Below are 20,323 nucleotides of genomic sequence, written 5' to 3' on the forward strand. Positions count from 1 at the left end.
CAGTACGGTGGTGGTGGCGCTGAAGGCGGGGGTTGCACGTTGCCTGCCTCGAGCTCTAGGTGGCGTCATCCTTCGGGCTGAGCCGAAGCACGCACGCGCGGAGGTTCGCACGCGGGGAAGGGCGGGTGCGCGCCGCGGGCATGCGCCGTGCGGGGCGAGACGGCGGCTCGGCGGGGTCATCCAGGCGCAGGCGCAGTGCGGTGTTTGTCTGCCGGACTGACGGGCGGCCGGGCGGTGCGCGGCGGCGGTGGCGGCGGGGAAGATGGCGGCGTCCTCCCTGGAGCAGAAGCTGTCCCGCCTGGAAGCAAAGCTGAAGCAGGAGAACCGGGAGGCCCGGCGGAGGATCGACCTCAACCTGGATATCAGCCCCCAGCGGCCCAGGCCCAGTAAGCACGGCGGCGTGGGGGAGGGGGCGGGCGGGGCGGGGCGCGCGCCGCGGGAGGCCCCGCCCCCGCCACAAGGCCCCGCCCCCGCTTCCGGGGCGCTTCGCGCTCCTCTCAGCCCCCCCGCTGTGGGCTCGCGGGACGAGGGTCACGGTGACCCAGGGGGCGTGGGGCCGGCGAGCTCTGGGGGGTTCGCACCCTCGGGGCCTGGGAGCCCAGTCCCTGGACCCAGGAGAGGCCCCCAGCTGATGACCCGCCCCCATCGCCGTGAACCTCAGGGTCGGGCTTCCCCGACTCCACGCGACCGTGACCACATCCAGGTCGCCCCGAAAACACATACATGTCCCCTTTGACCTGATGTTACCACTCTCGTCATCTCAGGGACTGTCTGGCGCCCCCCTCCCCCGACCTGGGGGCTTGTCAGCCCCGTGCAGCGGACGATCTACGCACACGCGCACGCCTGGCCCGGGGACACCTGAGGTTACTTTACCACAGAGAGCCCCTCCCCAACTCTTCTGACTCGAGGATTCTCCCTCTCGCTCTCCCTGTGACCGTGTCTGGGGTGAGGGGATGGGGGGGCTCCCTTCTCCCCCCGCCCCCCGTGACAGTGACTTTGGCATTGGGCTCAGCAGACCCCCTCCCACATACACCAGGCCCCCCCAAACCCCTGTGACCAGTTTCACTGTCACCATCTTGGTGAGCGTGTGGTGTCTGACCTCTCCAGAAATGCACATCGACCCCCAGCCAGCCCGGTGACTTTGTCACCTGTTTTCAAGTGATGGCTCCCCTTCCCTTTACACCCACACCCACCTGATCTGGGGACACTTGAGGCCAATGTGACTCTAGGCCTGCCCCCGACCCCCCAGCACACATCCTCCTGCTTTCTGATCAGTCCCACCATCTCGGTACCTACTTCCCTGAAACCTTGTCATCCTAGATCAGTATCTCTCACTCTGCACACTCCTGGCTTGGGAACACTGACCATATCTAGTCTCTTGGCTTTTTCCCCAAGAGCCTGGTCTGTAAATCCTCTGGGCTGGAGGGAATCAGATTTTCAAATCCTGCGAACACCACCCCTGACCCATGATCCTTTTTGTGTCTTTCTTGGCCCAGTAAAATGCTCTCATGTGTCCTCTGATGTGACCTTTGTAGTTTATTTAGCTCTCTATGGAGTCATTAGGATAGACGAGAAAGGTACCCCCTGTATCTGGGCACCCCACCCCATTCCCTGGTCACCCAGCCTGACCTTCACAACCTGACACACTCCTGTCACACTCCTGTCACTCTCTCTCCTGACCTGAGTCAGCGTGGGTTCCTCCTTGGGGAATCTCTTGGGGGTCCAGAGAAATCATGGAGGTGGAGATTCTGGCACAGGACACTGCCTGGGACGAGAAGCCCAGCTAAGACACGGGTCCCTGCTAGCCCCTGGGGGCTGTCCTCCCTCGCCCCTCAGTGGATGAGACAGGGTTGGGTCCAGGGTCCCTGGTGCCTTCAGGGGTGGCGGGGTGCCTTCAGGGGTGGCCGTTCCCATGCAGAGCTAGGAGGCCCGAGGCAGGCAGGCCCCCGAGGAGTCCCCTCCAGGCGTCTGTGTCTGTGTCAGCTCCATTCCATCCTCCCCGCCCTCCCCATTTCTGTCGGTTCCTAGCCATCTCTGCAGTTCGGTGCCTCCCCCTCCTCCTCGTTTATGATTTGATTTCTTTTCTTTTGGACGAATCGGTCATTTCTGTTGTGATTTATCGTGGTGTTGTTTTTTTTCTTCCTTCTCCCCATCCAGTTATTGTGATCACTCTAAGCCCTGCTCCTGCCCCGTCCCAGCGAGCAGGTACCAGCCTTTTTATCATCGCTGCTTGGACATCTGCACCATTGACCTAACCGCTGACCTGGCCGCAGAATGGCGTCCCCGGCCCCCATGCTCTGTGTGTCCCCATGTCCCTTCCCCTCTCACTTTCTCTCTCACTCCACTCAAGCAGCGGTCAGCCCAGCCCGGCCTCTTCTGTCCTCCCTCTTCCCCCTCCCTTCCTCTCGCCTCCACTTTGGACTCCCTGGAGGGGGAGGTGGGCTCCCCACTGAATGGGAGTCTATGGCCTTCGAGGGGGTGCACGCCTGTGTGTGTGTAACTGAGAGAAAGAGAAAGTCGGGCCTGGTGGGTGGCCTGTGCCTATGGATCTCTCTCAATAACTAGATGAACACATAGCACTTCCCCTCCCCGGGTGCCATACCAGCCCTGGGCGCCAGGGACACAGCAGTGAATAGAACAGACGGAGCTCCTCTCCTCTGTAGCGGGGGCTGTAGTGGGGGGCCCATTGGACAGGGAGCACATTCCCACCAGAGAGAACATTCTAGCCGGGTGAGTGGCCCTGCAGGGGGCCAGCCTGGGGGAACCTCTGGAGAAGGTGGGCATTGAACAAAGCCGCTGGGGAGGCCTGGCACAGTGGCTCACACCTGTAATCCCAACATTCAGGGAGGCTGAGGCAGGAGGCTCATCTGAGCTCAGGAGGTGGAGGCTACAGTGAGCCATGATCACACCACTGCACCCCAGCCTGGGTGACAGAGCAACATCCTGTCTCAAAAATTTAAAAAATGGGCCAGGCGCAGTGGCTGATGCCTATAATTTCAGTGTTTTGGGAAGCCAAGGAGGGCGGATCATTTGAGGTCAGGAGTTCGAGACCAGCCTGACCAACATGGTGAAACCCTGTCGCTATTAAGAATGCAAGACATGGCCGGGCGTGGTGGCTCAAGCCTGTAATCCCAGCACTTTGGGAGGCCGAGACGGGTGGATCACGAGGTCAGGAGATCGAGACCATCCTGGCTAACACGGTGAAACCCCGTCTCTACTAAAAAAATACAAAAATCTAGCCGGGCAAGGTGGCGGGCGCCTGTAGTCCCAGCTACTCGGGAGGCTGAGGCAGGAGAATGGCGTAAACCCGGGAGGCGGAGCTTGCAGTGAGCTGAGATCCGGCCACTGCACTCCAGCCTGGGCGACAGAGCGAGACTCCGTCTCAAAAAAAAAAAAAGAATGCAAGACATTAAGCCAGGCGCGGTGCCTCACACCTGTAATCCCAGCACTTTGGGAGGCCAAGGCGGGCAGATCACTTGTGGTCGGGAGTTCGAGATCAGCCTGACCAACATAGAGAAACCCCGTCTCCACTGAAAATACAAATCAGCCGGGCATGGTGGCGCATGCCTGTAATCCCAGCTACTCGGGAGACTGAGGCAGGAGAATCGCTTGAACCCGGGAGGTGGAGGTTGCAGTGAGCCGAGATTGCGCCATTGCACTCCAGCCTGGGCAACAAGAGTGAAACTCCATCTAAAAAAAAAAAAAAAAAAAACATAAAAGAGATTAGGTGGAGGTTGCAGTGAACTCAGATCGTGCCACTGCACTCCAGCCTGGGCAACAGAGCATGACTCCGTCTCAAAAAAAAAAAGAATGTAAAAAGCTCCCCCCCTCCTCTTGAAAGAGGTGGGGGGAGAGAAGACAGCCCTGCCCGGGCTTTGAGCGTAGTGCCAGCCTGTGGTGGGCATGCAGGCTGTGCCCCACGCCTGTGTTGGGAGAGAGAGTAGATGGGGTGCCTGGCCCTATGAGTGACTCTGTGTGTGTGTGTGTGTGTGTGTGTCTGATGGATGAGGGGGACTCTGTCCCAGCTGCATGGGTGTTGGGTCCACGGCGGCATGCCCCACGTGTGTGTTGTGCTTGTGTGCACTTGCACGGCGTGTGCGTGCATGTTATGGCAGCCTGCACACCTGTGGCTCCTGTCAGCAGACACGTGCCCTCCAGCCTCTCGCTCTCTCTCATCCATTCTCTTTCTCTCTTATCCTCACCCTCTTGCTCTCACTCCACCCTCCTGAGCTGCCATGTGGCCATCACCACCTCTGTGGCCTCTGTTCTCAGGGCCTTTGTGTACCTCCTTCCCCCAATGCCTACCTGAGCCCTCCCTTCCATCCCCCCGTGCTCCAGTGTGTAGGCCGGCAGCCTCCTCCCCAGGCTCCGGGGCCACCCTCAGAAGGCCTGGTGGGCTGTGCCGGGGAGGGGGCCCACAGGACTCCTCGAGGGCTGTGGTCCTCACCCCCTGAGTGCAGGGCGGGAGCGGGACTCAGATACTCTCTGAGGGCAGGAACCAGGCAGTGTCTCAAGAGACACTAGGTGCACAGGGGTTGGGGGCTGGGTGTGAGGGGAGCACAGGCCCTGGGGAGCCAGAAGGGGATCCGGGCTGTGGCTTGGGCCATGGACAGAGCAGAGGCACAGGGACCTGAAGAAGCAGAGGGGGAAACCTGGCCAACGCAGCGAGCTCCCGTCTCTACTAAAAAGACAAAAATTAGTTGGGCATGGTGGCGTGTGCCTGTAATCCCAGCTACTCAGGAGGCTGAGGCAGGAGAATCACTTGAACCTGGGAGGTGGAGGTTGCAGTGAGTTGAGATCACGCCATTGCACTCCGGCCTGGGCGACAGACCTATCTCAAAAAAAAAGAAAAAGCACCAGTGGAAGGTGACGTGGTGCTGTGGAAGCAGCAGTGGCCAGGACAGTGGGAGGGGCATGGGAGGTGAGGCCTCTAGGCCAGTTAGGAAAGCTGGGCCTGACTGTGTCCCCAGGTCCCCAGAGCCCTTCCCCAGCTCCTGCCTGGTCCTCCAGGAGGGGAGCAAGGGGACACAGCTCCTGCAGGGGCTGGCAGGACCAGGTAGGGGCAGTGCTGGGCCTCCTGCATTGAGACTGAGGTCAGCGTCCTCCTGCCTCTCCTACTGGCTGAGATCAGGGTCCCAGGCACCCAGGGGAGGGACGGGGTTTAGCTGCCAGCATGGAGCGGGTTTGTCTGTTCGTGTTAGTCCCTGGGCACCAGTCACCAGGAGCCTGCAGTACTGTGGGAAGAAAAGGTGGATGAGGCAGGAGGAAGAGGGGGAGAGAGGGGTTGTCCGTTGAGGGCTTTGGGAGAGTGGCAGACCCCAGCCCCTGTGGGAGGGGCACCTTGGGAGGTGTGTGTAGCCGTTGTCAGGGCCTCTAGAATGTGAGGTGTCAGGATTGGCTCCTCTGGAGGCCACGTTGGCATCCCGGCCTCTGTTCCTGCACCCCATTGCCAGCCCAGCCAGAGAGACCCTAGCTCCTCCAGGAAGCTGCCCTCCTGTCCCAGGCCCCTCTCTGGCCTGTCTGTACAGTGCCTCCTCTGGGCACCTGGGCCCGAGTCTTGGTTCCTGTCTGTCTGTCTGTCTCCTGCCCTCCCACCCCTAATGCTGCCTGCCCACCCCAGGGTGCCTGCTGCCTGCCCGCCACCTGCCCGCCCGCTGTAGCATGCCCGAGCTGCCCGCATGCAGGCTGCTGGATGAGCCAACCCCCGCCTGGCCCAGCATTGGCCCCACCTGGTCCCGCCAGCCCCTGCAGGAGCTGTGCCCCCCAACTCTCCTCCCAGATGATGCAGGCCCCCTGATGTCCTGTCCTGCCCCCACGGGCCCCAGCTCTGCAGGCCAGGCCGGGAGGCCCCCATGTCAGCCCACTGGCCCGAGGGGGCCCTCCCGACCCCGGAACAGAACGTGGGGCAAGGCAGCCTGAAACCTGGGTCTCGTGCCCACGGCCTCCCCGGAGTGGCCCCACTCGCTCTTGTCTGGGAGCCAAGTTTAGTGCTACCAGCAGAGCCACAGCCCGGGCCAGCCCCGGCAGGCCCTCCACCCCCGCCTGTCCAGCCTGTGGGCGCTGTGGTCCTGGGCCTGCTTCCTGGGCAGAAGTGGGAGGAAGCGCCCACACCTGTCAGGGAGGCTGCCCGGCCGAGGGACACCTCAGGTCCCCTTCTCGTTTCTCCGTCAGCGTAGACTTGGGGCTCCCTCTCCCCTGCCAGCCTCTTCCATCTCTTTCCACGTCAGGGGATGAGACAGGGGACCCTGAAGATAGTCTGGGGTGGGAGGGAGACCCCAGCTCCTCCAGCCCAGCAGGGCAGGGGCTGTGCCAGCCTAGCTAGGGAAGCCCAGGAGGGGAAGGTGAGGGTCCCGACCCCTCCCTGGAGTGCCAGATGTGGAGCTGAGACCAGCTGGGTGCTGACCCCTCCCCTGCCACTGGTTCTCACCCCCCCAGCCCTGCAGCTCCCGCTGGCCAATGATGGGGGCAGCCGTTCGCCATCCTCAGAGAGCTCCCCGCAGCACCCCACGCCCCCCGCCCGGCCCCGCCACATGCTGGGGCTCCCGTCAACCCTGTTCACACCCCGAAGCATGGAGAGGTGAGCCAGGGGCCTGGCAGGGTTGGGTGGGAAGCAGCATTGAGGGGCCACCGTGCCAGCCTCAGGAGGAGGGTGGTTAAACCGGTGAGAACCCCGGTATGGGGGGCTGGGGTGGCCAACCTAAGGTCAGGACCCACCTCCACCGGCACCTGCTCCATGTCCCCAGCATTGAGATTGACCAGAAGCTGCAGGAGATCATGAAGCAGACGGGCTACCTGACCATCGGGGGCCAGGTACCACCTTCACTGTGGCGGGAGAGGGAGGAGGCCCAGCCAGGCTGGACCCATCCTGGGGGCGCCAGTGGGGAGCGGGGGGCAGTGACAGAGGCCCCGGGGACCCTCCAACCCTCCCTCTCCTCCCAGCGCTACCAGGCAGAAATCAACGACCTGGAGAACTTGGGCGAGATGGGCAGCGGCACCTGCGGCCAGGTGTGGAAGATGCGCTTCCGGAAGACCGGCCACGTCATTGCCGTTAAGGTGAGCCTTGGCGGCTACCCCAGCTGCGCCCCACACCCTGGGCCGGTGCTGAGGCTCCCTCCTGTCCCTGCCTGTGCAGCAAATGCGGCGCTCGGGGAACAAGGAGGAGAACAAGCGTATCCTCATGGACCTGGATGTGGTGCTCAAGAGCCATGACTGCCCCTACATTGTGCAGTGCTTTGGGACGTTTATCACCAACGTGAGTCCCCAGCCGTGCCAGGTGCCCCCTGCCCCGCACCCTGCAGGGTCTCCTCTTCCCTCACCCCCTGCCCCTTCCCAGGGGGTTGGGCCAGAAGACACAGCTCCCCCGGGCACCCCCTCTTACTGCAGACGGACGTCTTCATCGCCATGGAGCTCATGGGCACCTGCGCCGAGAAACTCAAGAAGCGGATGCAGGGCCCCATCCCCGAGCGCATCCTGGGCAAGATGACAGTGGCGGTGAGTAGCCAGGCGGGGTGTGCACCAGGCAGGTGGCCTTGGGCCTGTGCCCCCTGTCACATGCACCCTCCTCTGCCTACCTGTAGATTGTGAAGGCGCTGTACTACCTGAAGGAGAAGCACGGTGTCATCCACCGCGACGTCAAGCCCTCCAATATCCTGCTGGACGAGCGGGGCCAGATCAAGCTCTGCGACTTCGGCATCAGTGGCCGCCTGGTGGACTCCAAAGCCAAGACGCGGAGCGCCGGCTGCGCAGCCTACATGGCGGTGAGTGGGGGCCCTCCAGCGGGGGAGGGGGTGGGGCCTGGGAGGCCAGCCCAGACTTGGAGATACATCTTCCCCTCCTCCTCCTGCAGCCCGAGCGCATTGACCCCCCAGACCCCACCAAGCCAGACTATGACATCCGGGCTGATGTATGGAGCCTAGGCATCTCGTTGGTGAGTTGGGGCCCTGCCCCTTTTCTCCAGCCAGGAGTGAGGGTTTCTGGGGGACTCGGAGGGAGGAGAACACAAACCTGTCCTGGCCGGTCCAGCCCTGCCCATTTCCCTCCCAGGTGGAGCTGGCAACAGGACAGTTTCCCTACAAGAACTGCAAGACGGACTTTGAGGTCCTCACCAAAGTCCTACAGGAAGAGCCCCCGCTTCTGCCCGGACACATGGGCTTCTCGGGGGACTTCCAGTCCTTCGTCAAAGACTGGTGAGACCCTCCCTCCACTTTGGAGGTCAGGGACAGCCCGCTGCTCTGGGCAGCTGGGGAGGCAAGGGCGTGAGGGGAATGGAGGCCCCACCCTGGGATGGGTGGATGCGCCTGTGGGCGGGCTCGTGGCTGGTGGCTGCAGACAGGAGCTGGAGCTGGTGCCTGGGGAGCCACGAGCTGGGTTTGGACCTGCCTGAGGGGACAGCCAGCCCTGTAGCATTTGGCAGGGTGGCTGTGGGAGATTGTGAGCACGCTTCTGCAGCAGACACAGCTACAAGTGCAGGAGGGCCATGTCTGATTCTCTCGGGAGCCCCACCCAACTTTCTGGGGGACCTCAGCCAGCTCTGACCCTCGAAGTCAGGCCCTTGCCACCTAGCCAGGAGGCTCCAGGACTCACAGTTGCTCCCAGCTGTCAGCCGGGGTCCTGAGGACATCCACAGCTCCTTCCGCCACACACATCTTGGGGACCGCTGGCTCCTTGGGGAGGGCCTGAACACGGGGGTGGGACCAGCATCCCCTCCTGCCTTGCTCTCACATTTGTCTTCCCTTCTCTTTCTCTAGCCTTACTAAAGATCACAGGAAGAGACCAAAGTATAATAAGCTACTTGTGAGTACCTGGGGCCCTCCCAGTCCCCGTCCTGTCCCTGCCGCGGCGCGAGGCCAGGAGGGAAGACCCTCTCCTCCTGAGCCCCACCCCCTCGGGCCCACAGGAACACAGCTTCATCAAGCGCTATGAGACGCTGGAGGTGGACGTGGCGTCCTGGTTCAAGGATGTCATGGCGAAGACTGAGTCACCGCGGACTAGCGGCGTCCTGAGCCAGCCCCACCTGCCCTTCTTCAGGTAGCTGCTTGGCGGCGGCCAGCCCCACAGGGGGCCGGGGCATGGCCACAGGCCCACCTCCCCACTTGGCCACCCAGCTGCCTGTCAGGGGAGACCTGGGACCTGGACGGCCACCGAGGGCTGAGGACAGAGAGTGGGGGGTGCCCACCCACCCCCCGCCCCGGGCCTACCAGGCCCCCGCCCTTCCCACCCCGGGGTAAGCCGGCCGTGTGCGCCCCCCGACAGACACTGTGAACGGAAGACAGCAGGCCACGAACAGAGTCGCTGTTCATTCAGCCACAGCCTCTGGGCCGGGGCGGCCCCCAGGGGCCGGGAGAGAGCCCCTGAGTCCCGCAGCCACCACGCTCCCAGCGTGCTGTGCCCTTCGCCACTCCCACGCACCTGTTCCTCCTCCGTCACCCTCTGTTCCCTACTCTACCTCTCTGTCCTTGTCTGGCTCTCCCGTCACCCTCCCTGCCTCTGTCTCCTGGCCTGAGCCTGGGCCCAGCCACCTCCTGACAGGTCCCCTGGGTCTGCGTAGGTCTCCCGTGGCGCAGTGAGTCAGTGGCCCCAGCCAGGCGGTGTGGGCATTGCCACTGCTGCCAGATGGGGCTGCGCGTGCTCTCTCTCTCTCTCTCTCTCTTTGATCTCAGGGGGTCCTTTTTGGAGTTTAGTGTATTTTATTGTACTTGGTGGGGTGTTTGGGGTGGTGGGAGGAGAGCTCGTTCTCGTGGGGTTTGTCGGTACCTTCAGAAACTTTTTACCAAAGTCACGTTTAGCTGCTTGTCGTGTGGCCCCAACTGCCCTCGGGCACTGGGGGGCTGGGCTGGGGCCGCTGCTCTGGGGTCTCCGGGAGCCACAGTTTGGGGGTGAGTTGAAGACCTCAGGGGGTGCGGAAGGGTCTGCGGGGCCCTCACTGCACAGGATGGCCTTCAGGGAAGGTGGGCATGGGGCATGGCGCAGAGCAGGTGACCGGAGGAAGTCGGTGACAGAGCGGGGCCAAGGGAGGGGTCCGGAGGGAGTCCGGGATCGAGGGCAGAGGGAGTGGATATGGGGGTTTGAGGACGTATGACAAGCTCCAGCAGGGGTGGGGGCCGGGCTGAGGGTGGGGGTGTGAGGCGGTCACCCCATCGTGCCCTTGGCTGTTCCTCCACTCACCCACACCTGGCCCAGCCCACGTTGAGGTCCAGGACTGGGAAGGACCGGGTGTGTGCACCGGGGATCCAGGCCAGGTGCCCCCTGGAGCCCGCTGGGGTGGCCAGAGCAGGAGGGGGTGTGTTTCCTTTTTGTGGGTGTTGCATGCAAATCAAGTGGACAAGAAAAAATAACAAAACAAAAAACAAGAAAAAAAACCCCACAAAATCCCGTAAAACCACAAAAAAACCAACACCAAAGGCGCGGAAGCCGGCTGGCTGTGGCGGGGGCAGCGTAGGTAGCATCCCTCTCCTCTCACCTAGCCTGTTGACTCTTGTTACGATATTCACAAAACGCCGCATGTTTAAAAAGTCATAGACGTCGTCATCTCTCTGCCCCCAGTGGGGAACGCCACCTTCTCTTGCCCCTTGGTCCCTTTGTCAGGGGCCAGGGGTCTGCTGGGTGGGGGTGTCAACAGGCCTGGCGCTTTTCTCCTCCCCTGCGTCCAGCCATGGGGGCCTCTGCGGATTCCCGGAAGGTTGCATGGCTGGTCCCAGGACCAGCACAGGCCCGAGGCCGGGCTGCCTGGTTTTATTTTTATTTAACTTTATTTGCTGTTTTATGAGTGTGTGTCTGCCCACCCCCACCCCCTTCAGTGTTAAGTGGGGAGCCCTGGGGGAGTCTTTCCTGCCTCCCAGCCTCTCCCAAGACCTCCCCCCTCGTCACCAGCCATCCCTCTGGACCAGGCAGAGGGCGGACCGGGTGGGCAGGGGCCTGAGGGTGGCTCGGGCCAGCCCACCAGCCAATGGACCCCTCCTCAGGCCGCCAGTGGCACCCTGCCCCTTTTTAAAACAAAATGCCCACATTTGTAAACCCTTAGACGCTTGAGAATAAATCCCTTCCTTTTCTTCCACCGAGTCTGTGGTGTGTCATGGGCCTGGCAGAGCGAGGGGGCAAGGGGGTGGGGGCCGGGGAGGCCTCTGCATTGAGGGGAGACTGGGACAGGTTTGGGAGCTGAATGGGAGGTGTTTGTAGTGACTTGCCAATGGATATCAAGCAGCTGGTGTGAGGGACCCCCTACCCCCATTAGCCACAGGTCGGGCCACAGAGGATCCCTTAATCCCTCCAGGCCTTGGGCATTGGCTCTGGTGTCAGCCCCTCAGTCTGCCACCCCCGCTCCCTGCCTCCCTCCTGGCCAAGGACAGGGCCGCCTGCCCACGTGCGGGACCTGGGTGCAGCCCAGCTGGTGTCTGCTCTGGCCCCGAACACTCCGACCTCAGCTGGTCCAGCATGCTGGGCACCATGCTGCTGCTGGCCCTGCTCCCAGGGATCACCACCTTGCCCAGCGGGCCACCTGGTATGTATGAGCAGGGAGGTGACCGGTCTGTCATGCTTCTTTCACTGTGTCACCCTCTTTATTTTATTTTTTTTTTTGAGATGGAGTGTTGCTCTGCCACCCAGGCTGGAGTGCAGTGGTACAATCTCGGCTCACTGCAATGTCCACCTCCTCTGTTGAAGCGATTCTCGTGCCTTAGCCTCCTGAGTAGCTGGGACTACAGGCGTGCAACACCACGTCTGGCTAATTGTTGTATTTTTTAGTAGAGACAAGGTTTCCCTGTGTTGGCCAGGCTGGTCTCGAACTCCTGACTTCAGGCGATCCACCCGCCTCGACCTCCCAAAGTGTTGGGATTACAGGTGTGAGCCACCGTGCCCAGCCGGTGTCACTCTTTTTCAACTAGACTTCTGGTCCTCACGGGGGTGGGGACGGTACAGGGGAGTGGGATAGGGTTTCTGTCCTCCATCCCAAGGGTGGCTCACGGCCCCACTTCGGCAAAGCTCCCTGCAGCCACGGAGAGGGCCAGTCTACCCAGGCACTCTTCAGAAGTGGGTGTATGGGGATGGATGAGGGGGCTCATTCCTGTAATCCCAGCACTTAGGGAGGCTGAGGGGAGAGGGTCGCTTGGGGCCAGGAGTTTCAGACCAGCCTGGGCAACATAGAACCCTTATGGCCATGTTGGCGAGTGTCTGTGGTCACAGCTACTAGAGAGACTGAAGCAGGAGGATGACTGGAGCCCAGGAGGTGGAGGCTGCAGTGAGCTATGTTCGCACTACTGCACTCCAGCCTGGGCGATAGAGGGAGACCCTGTCTCAGAAAACAAGGAAAATGGATGTGCAGGCATCTTTCGTATTTGGAGATTATCCGTTTCACCAGGACCCCGCTCAGCACCTCCTGAAGGCAGACATCAGTGTGTGTGTAGGGGCACGGTAAGGGGAGGGGACCCCATGGCTGCCTTAGCCTGGACAAGTGGAAGCGTCTCAGATCTTGGTGGCCTGGCTGGGCTTTGGCTGTGCCCAGGAGAGCCTCTAGGGAAGGTATCCTTTTCACTTCCCTTCCTCGTTGGTGACAGCACCTATATCCCCTTAGAAAGGGGAACCGTCGGTCCTGCTGCGTCCCCAAGAGCAGCCCTGGGGAAGGTGGGGGAGCTCTGACTTCACCCAGCCAGACCCCACCATTGGGTGCTCCTCACCGCGTCTCTTCCGCCCCAGGGAGGCCTTCGCCAGCCTCGGAGGCTTCTCTAGGGGCTCATGGCTCTGCAACCCGCTCAGCTGCTGGGCTGTGCGGGTCCCAGGGGTCGCCAGGGGGCACATCACCGTCAGGGGAAACGTGGCGCGGAGCCCGTCATGGGTGAATCCGCCGCCGCAACTGCATCCCTTTCCCAAAGGCGGCGGCGGGGGCGAGGTGGTCGGGTCACTTTTCCCAGAGGCCTAAAGGGCAGCGCGCGTTTTCTCTCTGGGCCGCCCTTCCCCTCCCCCCACCTCCCGCCAGCACCCCCGTTCCCCGCGGCCCCCGGCCCCTGGTTGCGCAGACCCCTCTTCAGTCTGAAGCTGTCTGACACAGAGGACGTCTTTCCGCGCCGCGCGGGGCCGCTCGAGGTCCCGGCCGACAGCCGCGTGTTCGTGCAGGTGGGGACCCCGCGGACACCAGGGGCGGATGGGGGCCGGTGGGGACGGGCAATCCGTGATGGCGCCTCCGTCCCCCAGGCGGCCTTGGCCCGTCCCTCCCCGCGCTGGGGCCTGGCCCTGCACCGCTGCTCAGTGACGCCGTCCTCACGCCCGGCCCCGGGGCCCGCCCTGGCTCTGCTGCACGAGGGCTGCCCCGCCGACACCTCTGTCGCCTTCCCGCCACCGCCGCCTCCGAGCCCGGGTGCCACCCGCCCCGCGCGCTTCAGCTTCCGCCTGCGCCCGGTCTTCAACGCCTCGGTGCAGTTCCTGCACTGCCAGCTGAGCCGCTGCCGCCGCCTCCGGGGAGTCCGCCGGGCGCCTGCGCCTCTGACGCCGCCGCCGCCGCCATCGCGGGTGCGCGGGCGCAGAGCTTGGAATCCGAGCGCCGGGGTCCTTCGGGGACTGGGCACGAGCGACTCTGGCAGTGGAAAGGGGATACTCTCGGGGTCCGAGGATCTGGAGGTGGGGAGAGGTGGGGCGGAGGGGCCCATCTCTGCCGACAGTTTCTCCGGGGACAGTGTGGACACTGGGTTCTCCCATGGACAGCTCTAGAATCCTTCAGGGCTGGGGGTTGGATGCAGAAGACCACTAAGGGGACACATTTCTGGGAACTTGGTGCTGGGCCTCACATGCTAGGTGCTGGCAGACCCGGACCATGCAATCTTGTGGGGCTGGGATTTGGGGTCCTTAGGGGCTGGGCGGCTAGCCACTTGTATGAGTAGGGGCTGGGCTCAGGGATCCCTAAGGGGCCGGATTTCCAGGGGTCCCATCTTGGCTGTGGTGGAGAGCGGGACTCAGGTCTCTCTTGGGGGCCCTGGGGACCAGAGCCACGATCCCGGTGCCCTGATGTCCCCGTCTCTTCCCCACCTTCCTCTCCCCCAGTGTCTGCCTCAGGACGAGGCGTGCGCCGGCACTGGCAGTGGCAGCGCCGAGGGTCTGGCTGCCGACGGCCCCCACCTGCACACGCTGACGCAGCCTATCGTGGTCACTGTGCCGCGGCCGCCCCCCAGTGAGCACGCAGTCCTCCTCCGCAGGGGGCCGTGGGGCGGCAAAGGGGGTGGGAAGGACACCTGGGACCTGGAACCAGTCTCAGCGTGGCTCTTCCCACAGGGCCGCCCAAGAGTGTCCCCGGCCGCGCCGTGCGCCCTGAGCCTCCCGCGCCGGCCCCTGCGGCCCTGGAACCCGCGCCGGTGGTGGCGCTGGTGTTGGCAGCCTTCGTGCTGGGCGCCGCACTGGCCGCCGGGCTGGGCCTCGTCTGTGCGCACTCAGGTACCGACCTCCGCCAAGCCGGGCCCCCAGTCTAATCCCGCGCGTCGGGACCCGGGGCGACGCGATCCCGCCTGTGGGGCCTGATCAGCCCTAGCTAGGCCTGCCTCCGCGATGCCCGCAGCAGCCCCCAGAGGCCGCCCTTAGCCTGGCGTGGCGCGCAGCAGCCCTTCTGCAGCTCTCCTCTACTTCCAGCGCCCCCGGCTCCCGGGCCGCCCGCGAGAGCCTCGCCCAGCGGTCCCCAGCCCAGGAGGCCCCAGTGAGGAAGGTAAGTATGGAAATAGAGGGAGCTAGGGGAGGGAGGAGATGACAGTGACGCTTCCTAGCGCTTAGTTCGTGCCAGGCACTGAGGTTTTTGGGTTTTTTTTTTGTTTGTTTGTTTTTGAGACGGAGTTTCGCTCTCGTTGCCCACGCTGGAGTGCAATGGCGCGATCTCGGCTCACCGCAACCTCTGCCTCCCGGGTTCAAGCGATTCTCCTGCCTCAGCCTCCTGAGTAGCTGGGATTACAGGCATGCGCCACCACACCCGGCTAATTTTGTATTTTTAGTAGAGATGGGGTTTCTCCATGTTGGTCGGGCTGGTCTGGCACGCCCGACCTCAGGTGATCCTACCGCTTCGGCCTCCCAAAGTGCTGAGATTACAGGCGTGAGCCACTGCCCCCCGCCCCCAGACACTGTTGTCAACGTTTTACGCCTATGAACTAACTTAATCCCCTTAACCTCCAGGTGGACACTATTATAATCCCCATTTTAGAGACGAGAATAATGAGGCATTCTCTGAATTAAGTAGCTTGTCAAAAGTCACAATACTGGGTGGAGCTTGGATTCGAACTCAGGCAGTGGGTCCAGCCAGGAGCATTAGGTGGGGAGAGGCATTACACGAGGAAAACTCAGCATTCAGACCCGGCTCCCACTCTCACCCCGGCATACAGACCGATGGAAGAGGCCAGTGGTCTGCTGGGAAGGGAGGTGGCCCCTCCCTTGCTGAGCCTCAGCCACCCCTCCCAGAGATGGTGCGCCCCCAACGTGGTCCGGAGATACACCCAGCTACCGCTTCGGGACCAGGGCCAAGAGGACCGGACCCGCCTCCCTGGACCTCGGACCTGATGGGGCCACGACCTGGGTGCTTCTCTCCTCCCCGTCCCTCCCACCTGTGCTCAAAATAAACCTCTGGATTGATCGGCTAAGTTCTGGTGCAGTCAGTGAGCGCGCAAGGTGCGGGGTGGGAGATGGGTGGGGAGGCTTGGGGAGAAAGCTGGGAGTAGGACTTGGGGAGGATTTCTGAGAAATCCTGACTTAGAGGGGTGGAGCCTGGGGGCGGGGCCCATACGCCCACATACCCGTGTGCACTCCCGCGTCATGGGAGACTCTAGGGCGTTTTGTCTCAAACAGAAAGCGACACCCGGCCGGGCGCGGTGGGTCCCGCCTGTAATCTCAGCACATTGGGAGGCCGAGGTGGGTGGATCACTTGAGGTCAGGAGTTCCAGACCAGCCTGGCCGACATGGTGAAACCCCGTCCCTACTAAAAAAAATGCAAAAAAAGAATTAGCAGGGCGTAGTGGCGCGTGCTTATAATCCCAGCTGCTTGAGAGGCTGAGGCAGGAGAATCGCTTGAACCCAGGAGGCGAAGGTGGCAGTGAGCCGAGATCGCGCCACTGCACTGCAGCCTGGGCAACAAGAGCAAAAATCCACCTAAAAAAAAAAAAAAAAAAAGACACCCAACCCAACAAGCGTAAGTTTAAAATAAACCCTCCCCCTCCCTCTTCTCCTTACCCGGACACCTGCCCATCTGCCTCCTGCGATCTTCCTCAAGCCAGGCCTCTGCTCTCCACTACCCCCGCCCGGACCCTGCCCTTGCTCGGCCTCGACCTTCTGCTTCTGCTCCAGTCTCCTCCTGCTCCAGTCTCCTCTTAGATTGTCAGTCTAGTCTAGAGCTCCTTAAATCTCTCTTGCCTTATACAGACAAGAGTGGCACTAATCAGCCCCAGTCTACAGAAGAGGAAACTGAGGCTCGGCAAGGCTAAATCACTTGCCCAAAGTCCCCAGGCCTGTCTGACCCCAGAGCCCAGCTTCTTGACCACGACTGGATCTTCGGACTTGACCTTTCAGCCAGAACCCACCCCTCTGCGAGAAGCAAGCACACAGTAGTAGCTTCATAAGTTAGTCCAGCAACAGACGGAGGGCACGAGATCCAAGGTGTCGTCTCCACTTCATGAACGAGATAAAGTGTAGGCTGAGGGTCTCCTTGGCCCCGCCCCAGTTCCGGTGCTGATCCCCCCCCCCCTTCACTTCCATTGGGGCGGGTCCCCGGGCCTGCAAACGCGGAGCCACACCCCGACGTGCGTCCGCCTCCGCGTGGTACTTTCTGGCCTCGGCGGCCCCCGTAGCTCCGCCCGCCGGAGACCGGCCTTACAGCGCCTGCGTCTTTCTGACCGGCATGAAGCCACCTCCCAGGCGGCGAGCGGCCCCGGCGCGCTATCTGGGCGAGGTGACCGGTCCCGCGACCTGGAGCGCTCGCGAGAAGCGGCAGCTAGTGAGACTCCTGCAGGCGCGGCAGGGGCAGCCGGAGCCAGACGCCGCCGAGCTGGCCCGGGAGCTGCAGGGCCGGAGCGAGGCTGAGGTGAGATGCGGTTCTCGGGACCAAAACCAGGCTGGAGACGGGACTAGGGTAGGGCGTAGAGTGGGCGGGGCTGCGGCAGGAGCCAGCGGGGCGGGGCCAGGAATGTAAGCGGGCGGAGCTGTGGCATGGGGCTGAGGGGCGGGACGTTAATGGGTGAGCCTGGGCTGGGTGAGGGGCGGGGCGTGGGCGGGAAGAGAACAAGACCTAGGGGCGGGGCGAGCTTGGGAGCCAGACGTGGGCGGGGCATAAGTGAAGCGGAGAGGCGGGGCGATGCTGGGGGCGAGGCGTGCGTGCCGCTGAGGGCTGGAGAGTGGGTGGGTGAGCTTGAGGGACAGGGTGAGTCTGGGGGCGGGGCTTGGGCGGGATAAGCGCAAGACTTAAGGGCGGGGCTATTTGGGGAGTAAGGCGTGGGCGGGGCGTGGGTGGGATGAGTGCAAGCTTTAAAGGCGGGGCGAGCTTCGGAGTAATGCGTGGGTGGGGCGAGGGCGAAACGGGCGGAATGAACTGGGAGTAAGACGCAGCTGAGGCCAGTCTTGAAAAGCAACGCATGCTGTTGGACAGGATACGAGCTTGAAGTGAGAGTCAGGGAATGGGGAAGAGGGGACGAAGAAGGGAGTTGAACGGCGCAGTAGTCAGCATAGGGTTGGGCCCTGGGCTGCCTGAAGGAGCCGGAAGTGGCCTGGGCCTTACACCTTCCTTAGGTAGCTGGTCAACTCTGGGTGGGGTAGTGGCCTTGGCGGTCACTGGGTCTCCTAACACCGGGGCTAGCAGGAGACTAAGGCGCAGTAGCGGGGCCCGGAGCAGGCAAGGGAGCGGGCTTTGGCTTCTCTGCTGCAGCCCTGAGCTCATAGAAGCCTCATTCGGCCTCCTCCTCTTTCCTTTCTAGATCCGGGTCTTCCTCCAGCAGCTCAAGGGCCGCGTAGCCCGGGAGGCCATTCAGAAGGTGCATCCGGGTGGCCTTCAGGGACCAAGACGCCGGGAGGCACAGCCCCCAGCCCCCATAGAGGTGAGGCAGATGAACAAGGCGAGGTTGTCCAGGGCAGGTCCCTGGTGGGTAGGTCGGAGTTGTGGAGGATAACCTGATTAGGGGATCCCCAGGAGGGGCAGGGCTTGGGGGGCCCTTGCAGGCTGATCCCTGGGCTGACCTTGTACCTCTGGCTTCACTCAGGTCTGGACGGATCTGGCTGAGAAGATAACAGGGCCACTGGAGGAAGCCCTGGCAGTGGCTTTCTCGCAGGTACGGCCATCCCCCAAGGCAGGTCGGGGCGTCCTAGAGGACAGGGTCCCTGGGTCAAATCATGTGAACCTGGGTCCTGGGCCCTTCCTATTGCCAGCTCTGTGGCCTCCATCAGTCACTGGACACCTCGAGCCTCAGTGTCCCTGGCTCTGAGGCCATCTCCTGTCTAAGCAGCATCTTAGGGTGGCCGAGAGGATGGGGGAATGTATAGACGGTGAGAGGACTTTCTAGCTTCCCTTACTCCCTGATTGTTCTGCCTGCCAGGTGCTCACCATCGCGGCCACGGAACCGGTCACCCTCCTGCACTCCAAGCCCCCCAAGCCCACGCAGGCCCGTGGAAAGCCGCTGCTCCTGAGCGCCCCTGGAGGGCAGGAAGACTCTGCCCCTAAGATACCTAGCCCCGCCCCCAAGGCACCTAGCTCCACCCCCGAGACTTCTGACCCTGCTCCTGAGAAACCTTCTGCGTCCTCGGCTGGTCCCTCCACTGAAGAAGACTTTGCTGTGGACTTTGAGAAGATCTACAAGTACTTGTCCTCTCTCTCCCGAAGTGGCCGCAGCCCTGAGCTCTCAGCAGCTGGTGAGAAGGATGAGGGAGGGGGCAGAGGCAGAGGGATCGGGGTCCCTGGCGGCAGGCAAGGGTGTCTCCTTACCTCTCCCCTCCATCCATCACTAGAGTCTGCTGTGGTCCTCGACCTGCTCATGTCACTTCCAGGGGAGCTGCCCCTCCTGCCCTGCACAGCCTTGGTTGAGCATATGACGGAGACGTACTTACGTCTGACAGCCCCCCAGCCCAGCCCCGCTGGAGGGAGCCTGGGGCCTGCTGCTGAGGGGGACGGGGCTGGCTCCAAGGCACCAGAGGAGAGCCCCCCAGCCACCAAAAAGGCGGAGCCCAGCGAATTGAAATCGTCCTGGCAAGCAGCTGGGATCTGTCCCCTGAACCCGTTCCTGGTGCCCCTGGAGCTTCTGGGTCGGGTAGCCACCCCTGCCAGGTGAGGGGCATGGCGGGCAGGAGGCACACCAGGCCCCCTGCCCTGGCCCTCGGTTCTGCTCGGCTGGCACTGGCTCTTTCTGAGGATCCCGTCGTGGGGGAAGGTCCCTGAGATGACGCTTAGCTGTGGGGTGGGCCTCTGAGACGCCGCACACTTTGGGGGTTTCACAAATGGAACCCCCGTTGTACAGGGGTTGGGTGGGGGTTACGGGACTCCACTCACAAGCCTCCCGACCTCCAGGACAGGCGGACAGGGCTGGCCTCCCCCAGTCCCCAAGCCCCACTGTGCCTTGTTGTCTGCTGGAGGCCACAGCTGGCACTGCACACCGTAAACGCGCTCACACGTTTCCCCTTCCTGTACCTCGGGACCAGCATCTTCACTTTCTTCAATTGACCAGTCGTGGATACTACTACCTGCTGCCAGCTCCTTCCCCTTCCCGGGGGTATTCTGTGACCATGAATAAAGTCCTCATTATTTTCTTTCTCTTTCGCCTGTGACTTAAAGATAGAAGTGGGGGCCCTGAAGTGTCAAGAGCTTGGGGTCACAGGGCTGGGGTGTGTGCCAGGCAGGAGAGCTGCCACCTCTCTGGTCTGATGAGGCCTGGGGTGAGGAGCCCCTTGGTTACTGTGGAGCTGACAAGTGTGGATGGGAAGGGGAGAGCCGGCAGCGTACCTTGGGGACAGGCGTCAGGGGTGGGTTTCAGAGTAGGGCAAAGTCACATCACACAGGTGGAGGGGAAAAGGCAGCAGAGCGGGGGTGGCCTGGTGGAAGGCGTCAAGCCCCAGGCTAGGGGCTGGAGGAAGATAGGGGTGGGCTGTCCCAAGCGGCAGGAGGCTGGCAGGAGTGGAGTGTCTCCCCTGGGGTATCCTTGGGACCTCAAGGATTCCTAGAAGGCGGGGAGGGAGGGGCGCTGGAGTCAGGGCTAACCTCAAATCCCTGGGGATGCTGGGTCCCCGCCTGGGGCTCCCTCCATCAGCCTCACCTGCCCTGTGGGTGTGGACTGAGGGTCGGGTCCGAGGGAGGGAAGCAGATGTCCTCCCACAGCACCGCGCCCTACGCCCAGCTAGT

The 20,323-nt window shown here is 62.7% G+C and overlaps 3 protein-coding genes across 11 annotated transcripts; all 3 read left to right on the top strand.

Annotated features, from left to right (window-relative positions):
• The first annotated feature begins 97 nt into the window (after positions 1-97).
• Positions 98-10,499, top strand: MAP2K7 (mitogen-activated protein kinase kinase 7). 2 transcript variants are annotated; one of them, XM_030936159.1, is made up of 12 exons: positions 98-386; positions 2,158-2,205; positions 6,436-6,577; positions 6,744-6,810; positions 6,940-7,053; positions 7,133-7,252; positions 7,384-7,491; positions 7,578-7,757; positions 7,847-7,927; positions 8,044-8,186; positions 8,748-8,793; positions 8,897-10,499. In XM_030936159.1, exons 1-12 carry the CDS (start codon positions 263-265, stop codon positions 9,029-9,031), a joined length of 1,308 nt encoding a protein of 435 aa, XP_030792019.1. In that variant the 5' UTR covers positions 98-262; the 3' UTR covers positions 9,032-10,499. The 2 variants fall into 2 exon arrangements, with proteins under 2 accessions (XP_030792019.1, XP_030792020.1); XM_030936160.1 differs by lacking the exon at positions 2,158-2,205 and having other exon boundaries at positions 138-386.
• A 2,203-nt stretch (positions 10,500-12,702) lies between these two features.
• Positions 12,703-15,596, top strand: TGFBR3L (transforming growth factor beta receptor 3 like). Of its 6 annotated transcripts, none has more exons than XM_010385045.2 (6): positions 12,703-13,104; positions 13,183-13,497; positions 14,026-14,152; positions 14,254-14,412; positions 14,605-14,677; positions 15,342-15,596. In XM_010385045.2, the coding sequence occupies exons 1-5, from the start codon at positions 12,727-12,729 to the stop codon at positions 14,670-14,672; spliced, it is 1,047 nt and encodes a 348-aa protein (XP_010383347.2). In that variant the 5' UTR covers positions 12,703-12,726; the 3' UTR covers positions 14,673-14,677; positions 15,342-15,596. The 6 variants fall into 6 exon arrangements, 4 of the variants coding, with proteins under 4 accessions (XP_010383347.2, XP_030792023.1, XP_030792021.1 ...); XM_030936161.1 differs by having other exon boundaries at positions 12,706-13,104; positions 13,183-13,605; XR_004058820.1 differs by having other exon boundaries at positions 13,183-13,605; positions 14,254-14,677; positions 15,342-15,417.
• A 1,198-nt stretch (positions 15,597-16,794) lies between these two features.
• Positions 16,795-19,744, top strand: SNAPC2 (small nuclear RNA activating complex polypeptide 2). 3 transcript variants are annotated; one of them, XM_010385043.2, is made up of 6 exons: positions 16,795-17,029; positions 17,916-18,035; positions 18,198-18,266; positions 18,531-18,843; positions 18,940-19,255; positions 19,496-19,742. In XM_010385043.2, exons 1-6 carry the CDS (start codon positions 16,847-16,849, stop codon positions 19,584-19,586), a joined length of 1,092 nt encoding a protein of 363 aa, XP_010383345.1. In that variant the 5' UTR covers positions 16,795-16,846; the 3' UTR covers positions 19,587-19,742. The 3 variants fall into 3 exon arrangements, 2 of the variants coding, with proteins under 2 accessions (XP_010383345.1, XP_010383346.1); XM_010385044.2 differs by having other exon boundaries at positions 18,940-19,744; XR_004058959.1 differs by lacking the exon at positions 16,795-17,029 and adding an exon at positions 17,422-17,604 and having other exon boundaries at positions 18,940-19,744.
• The last annotated feature ends 579 nt before the right edge of the window (positions 19,745-20,323 follow it).

Source organism: Rhinopithecus roxellana, chromosome 8 (genome assembly GCF_007565055.1).
Source record: "Rhinopithecus roxellana isolate Shanxi Qingling chromosome 8, ASM756505v1, whole genome shotgun sequence".
In the NCBI taxonomy this organism is placed as follows: Eukaryota; Metazoa; Chordata; class Mammalia; order Primates; family Cercopithecidae; genus Rhinopithecus; species Rhinopithecus roxellana.

What these genes read in the sequence shown, in the direction of transcription:
- MAP2K7 (XM_030936159.1), top strand. Translation starts at nt 263, where the DNA reads ATGGCGGCGTCCTCCCTGGAGCAGAAGCTGTCCCGCCTGGAAGCAAAG. An exon ending in GCCACGTCATTGCCGTTAAG is followed by an intron (nt 7,054 to 7,132) that starts GTGAGCCTTGGC and finishes CTGCCTGTGCAG; the next exon opens with CAAATGCGGCGCTCGGGGAA. An exon ending in CAGTCCTTCGTCAAAGACTG is followed by an intron (nt 8,187 to 8,747) that starts GTGAGACCCTCC and finishes CTCTTTCTCTAG; the next exon opens with CCTTACTAAAGATCACAGGA.
- TGFBR3L (XM_030936161.1), top strand. Translation starts at nt 12,727, where the DNA reads ATGGCTCTGCAACCCGCTCAGCTGCTGGGCTGTGCGGGTCCCAGGGGT. An exon ending in TGTGCCGCGGCCGCCCCCCA is followed by an intron (nt 14,153 to 14,253) that starts GTGAGCACGCAG and finishes CTCTTCCCACAG; the next exon opens with GGCCGCCCAAGAGTGTCCCC. An exon ending in CCTCGTCTGTGCGCACTCAG is followed by an intron (nt 14,413 to 14,604) that starts GTACCGACCTCC and finishes CTCTACTTCCAG; the next exon opens with CGCCCCCGGCTCCCGGGCCG.
- SNAPC2 (XM_010385043.2), top strand. Translation starts at nt 16,847, where the DNA reads ATGAAGCCACCTCCCAGGCGGCGAGCGGCCCCGGCGCGCTATCTGGGC. An exon ending in AGGGCCGGAGCGAGGCTGAG is followed by an intron (nt 17,030 to 17,915) that starts GTGAGATGCGGT and finishes TTTCCTTTCTAG; the next exon opens with ATCCGGGTCTTCCTCCAGCA. An exon ending in TGGCAGTGGCTTTCTCGCAG is followed by an intron (nt 18,267 to 18,530) that starts GTACGGCCATCC and finishes TCTGCCTGCCAG; the next exon opens with GTGCTCACCATCGCGGCCAC.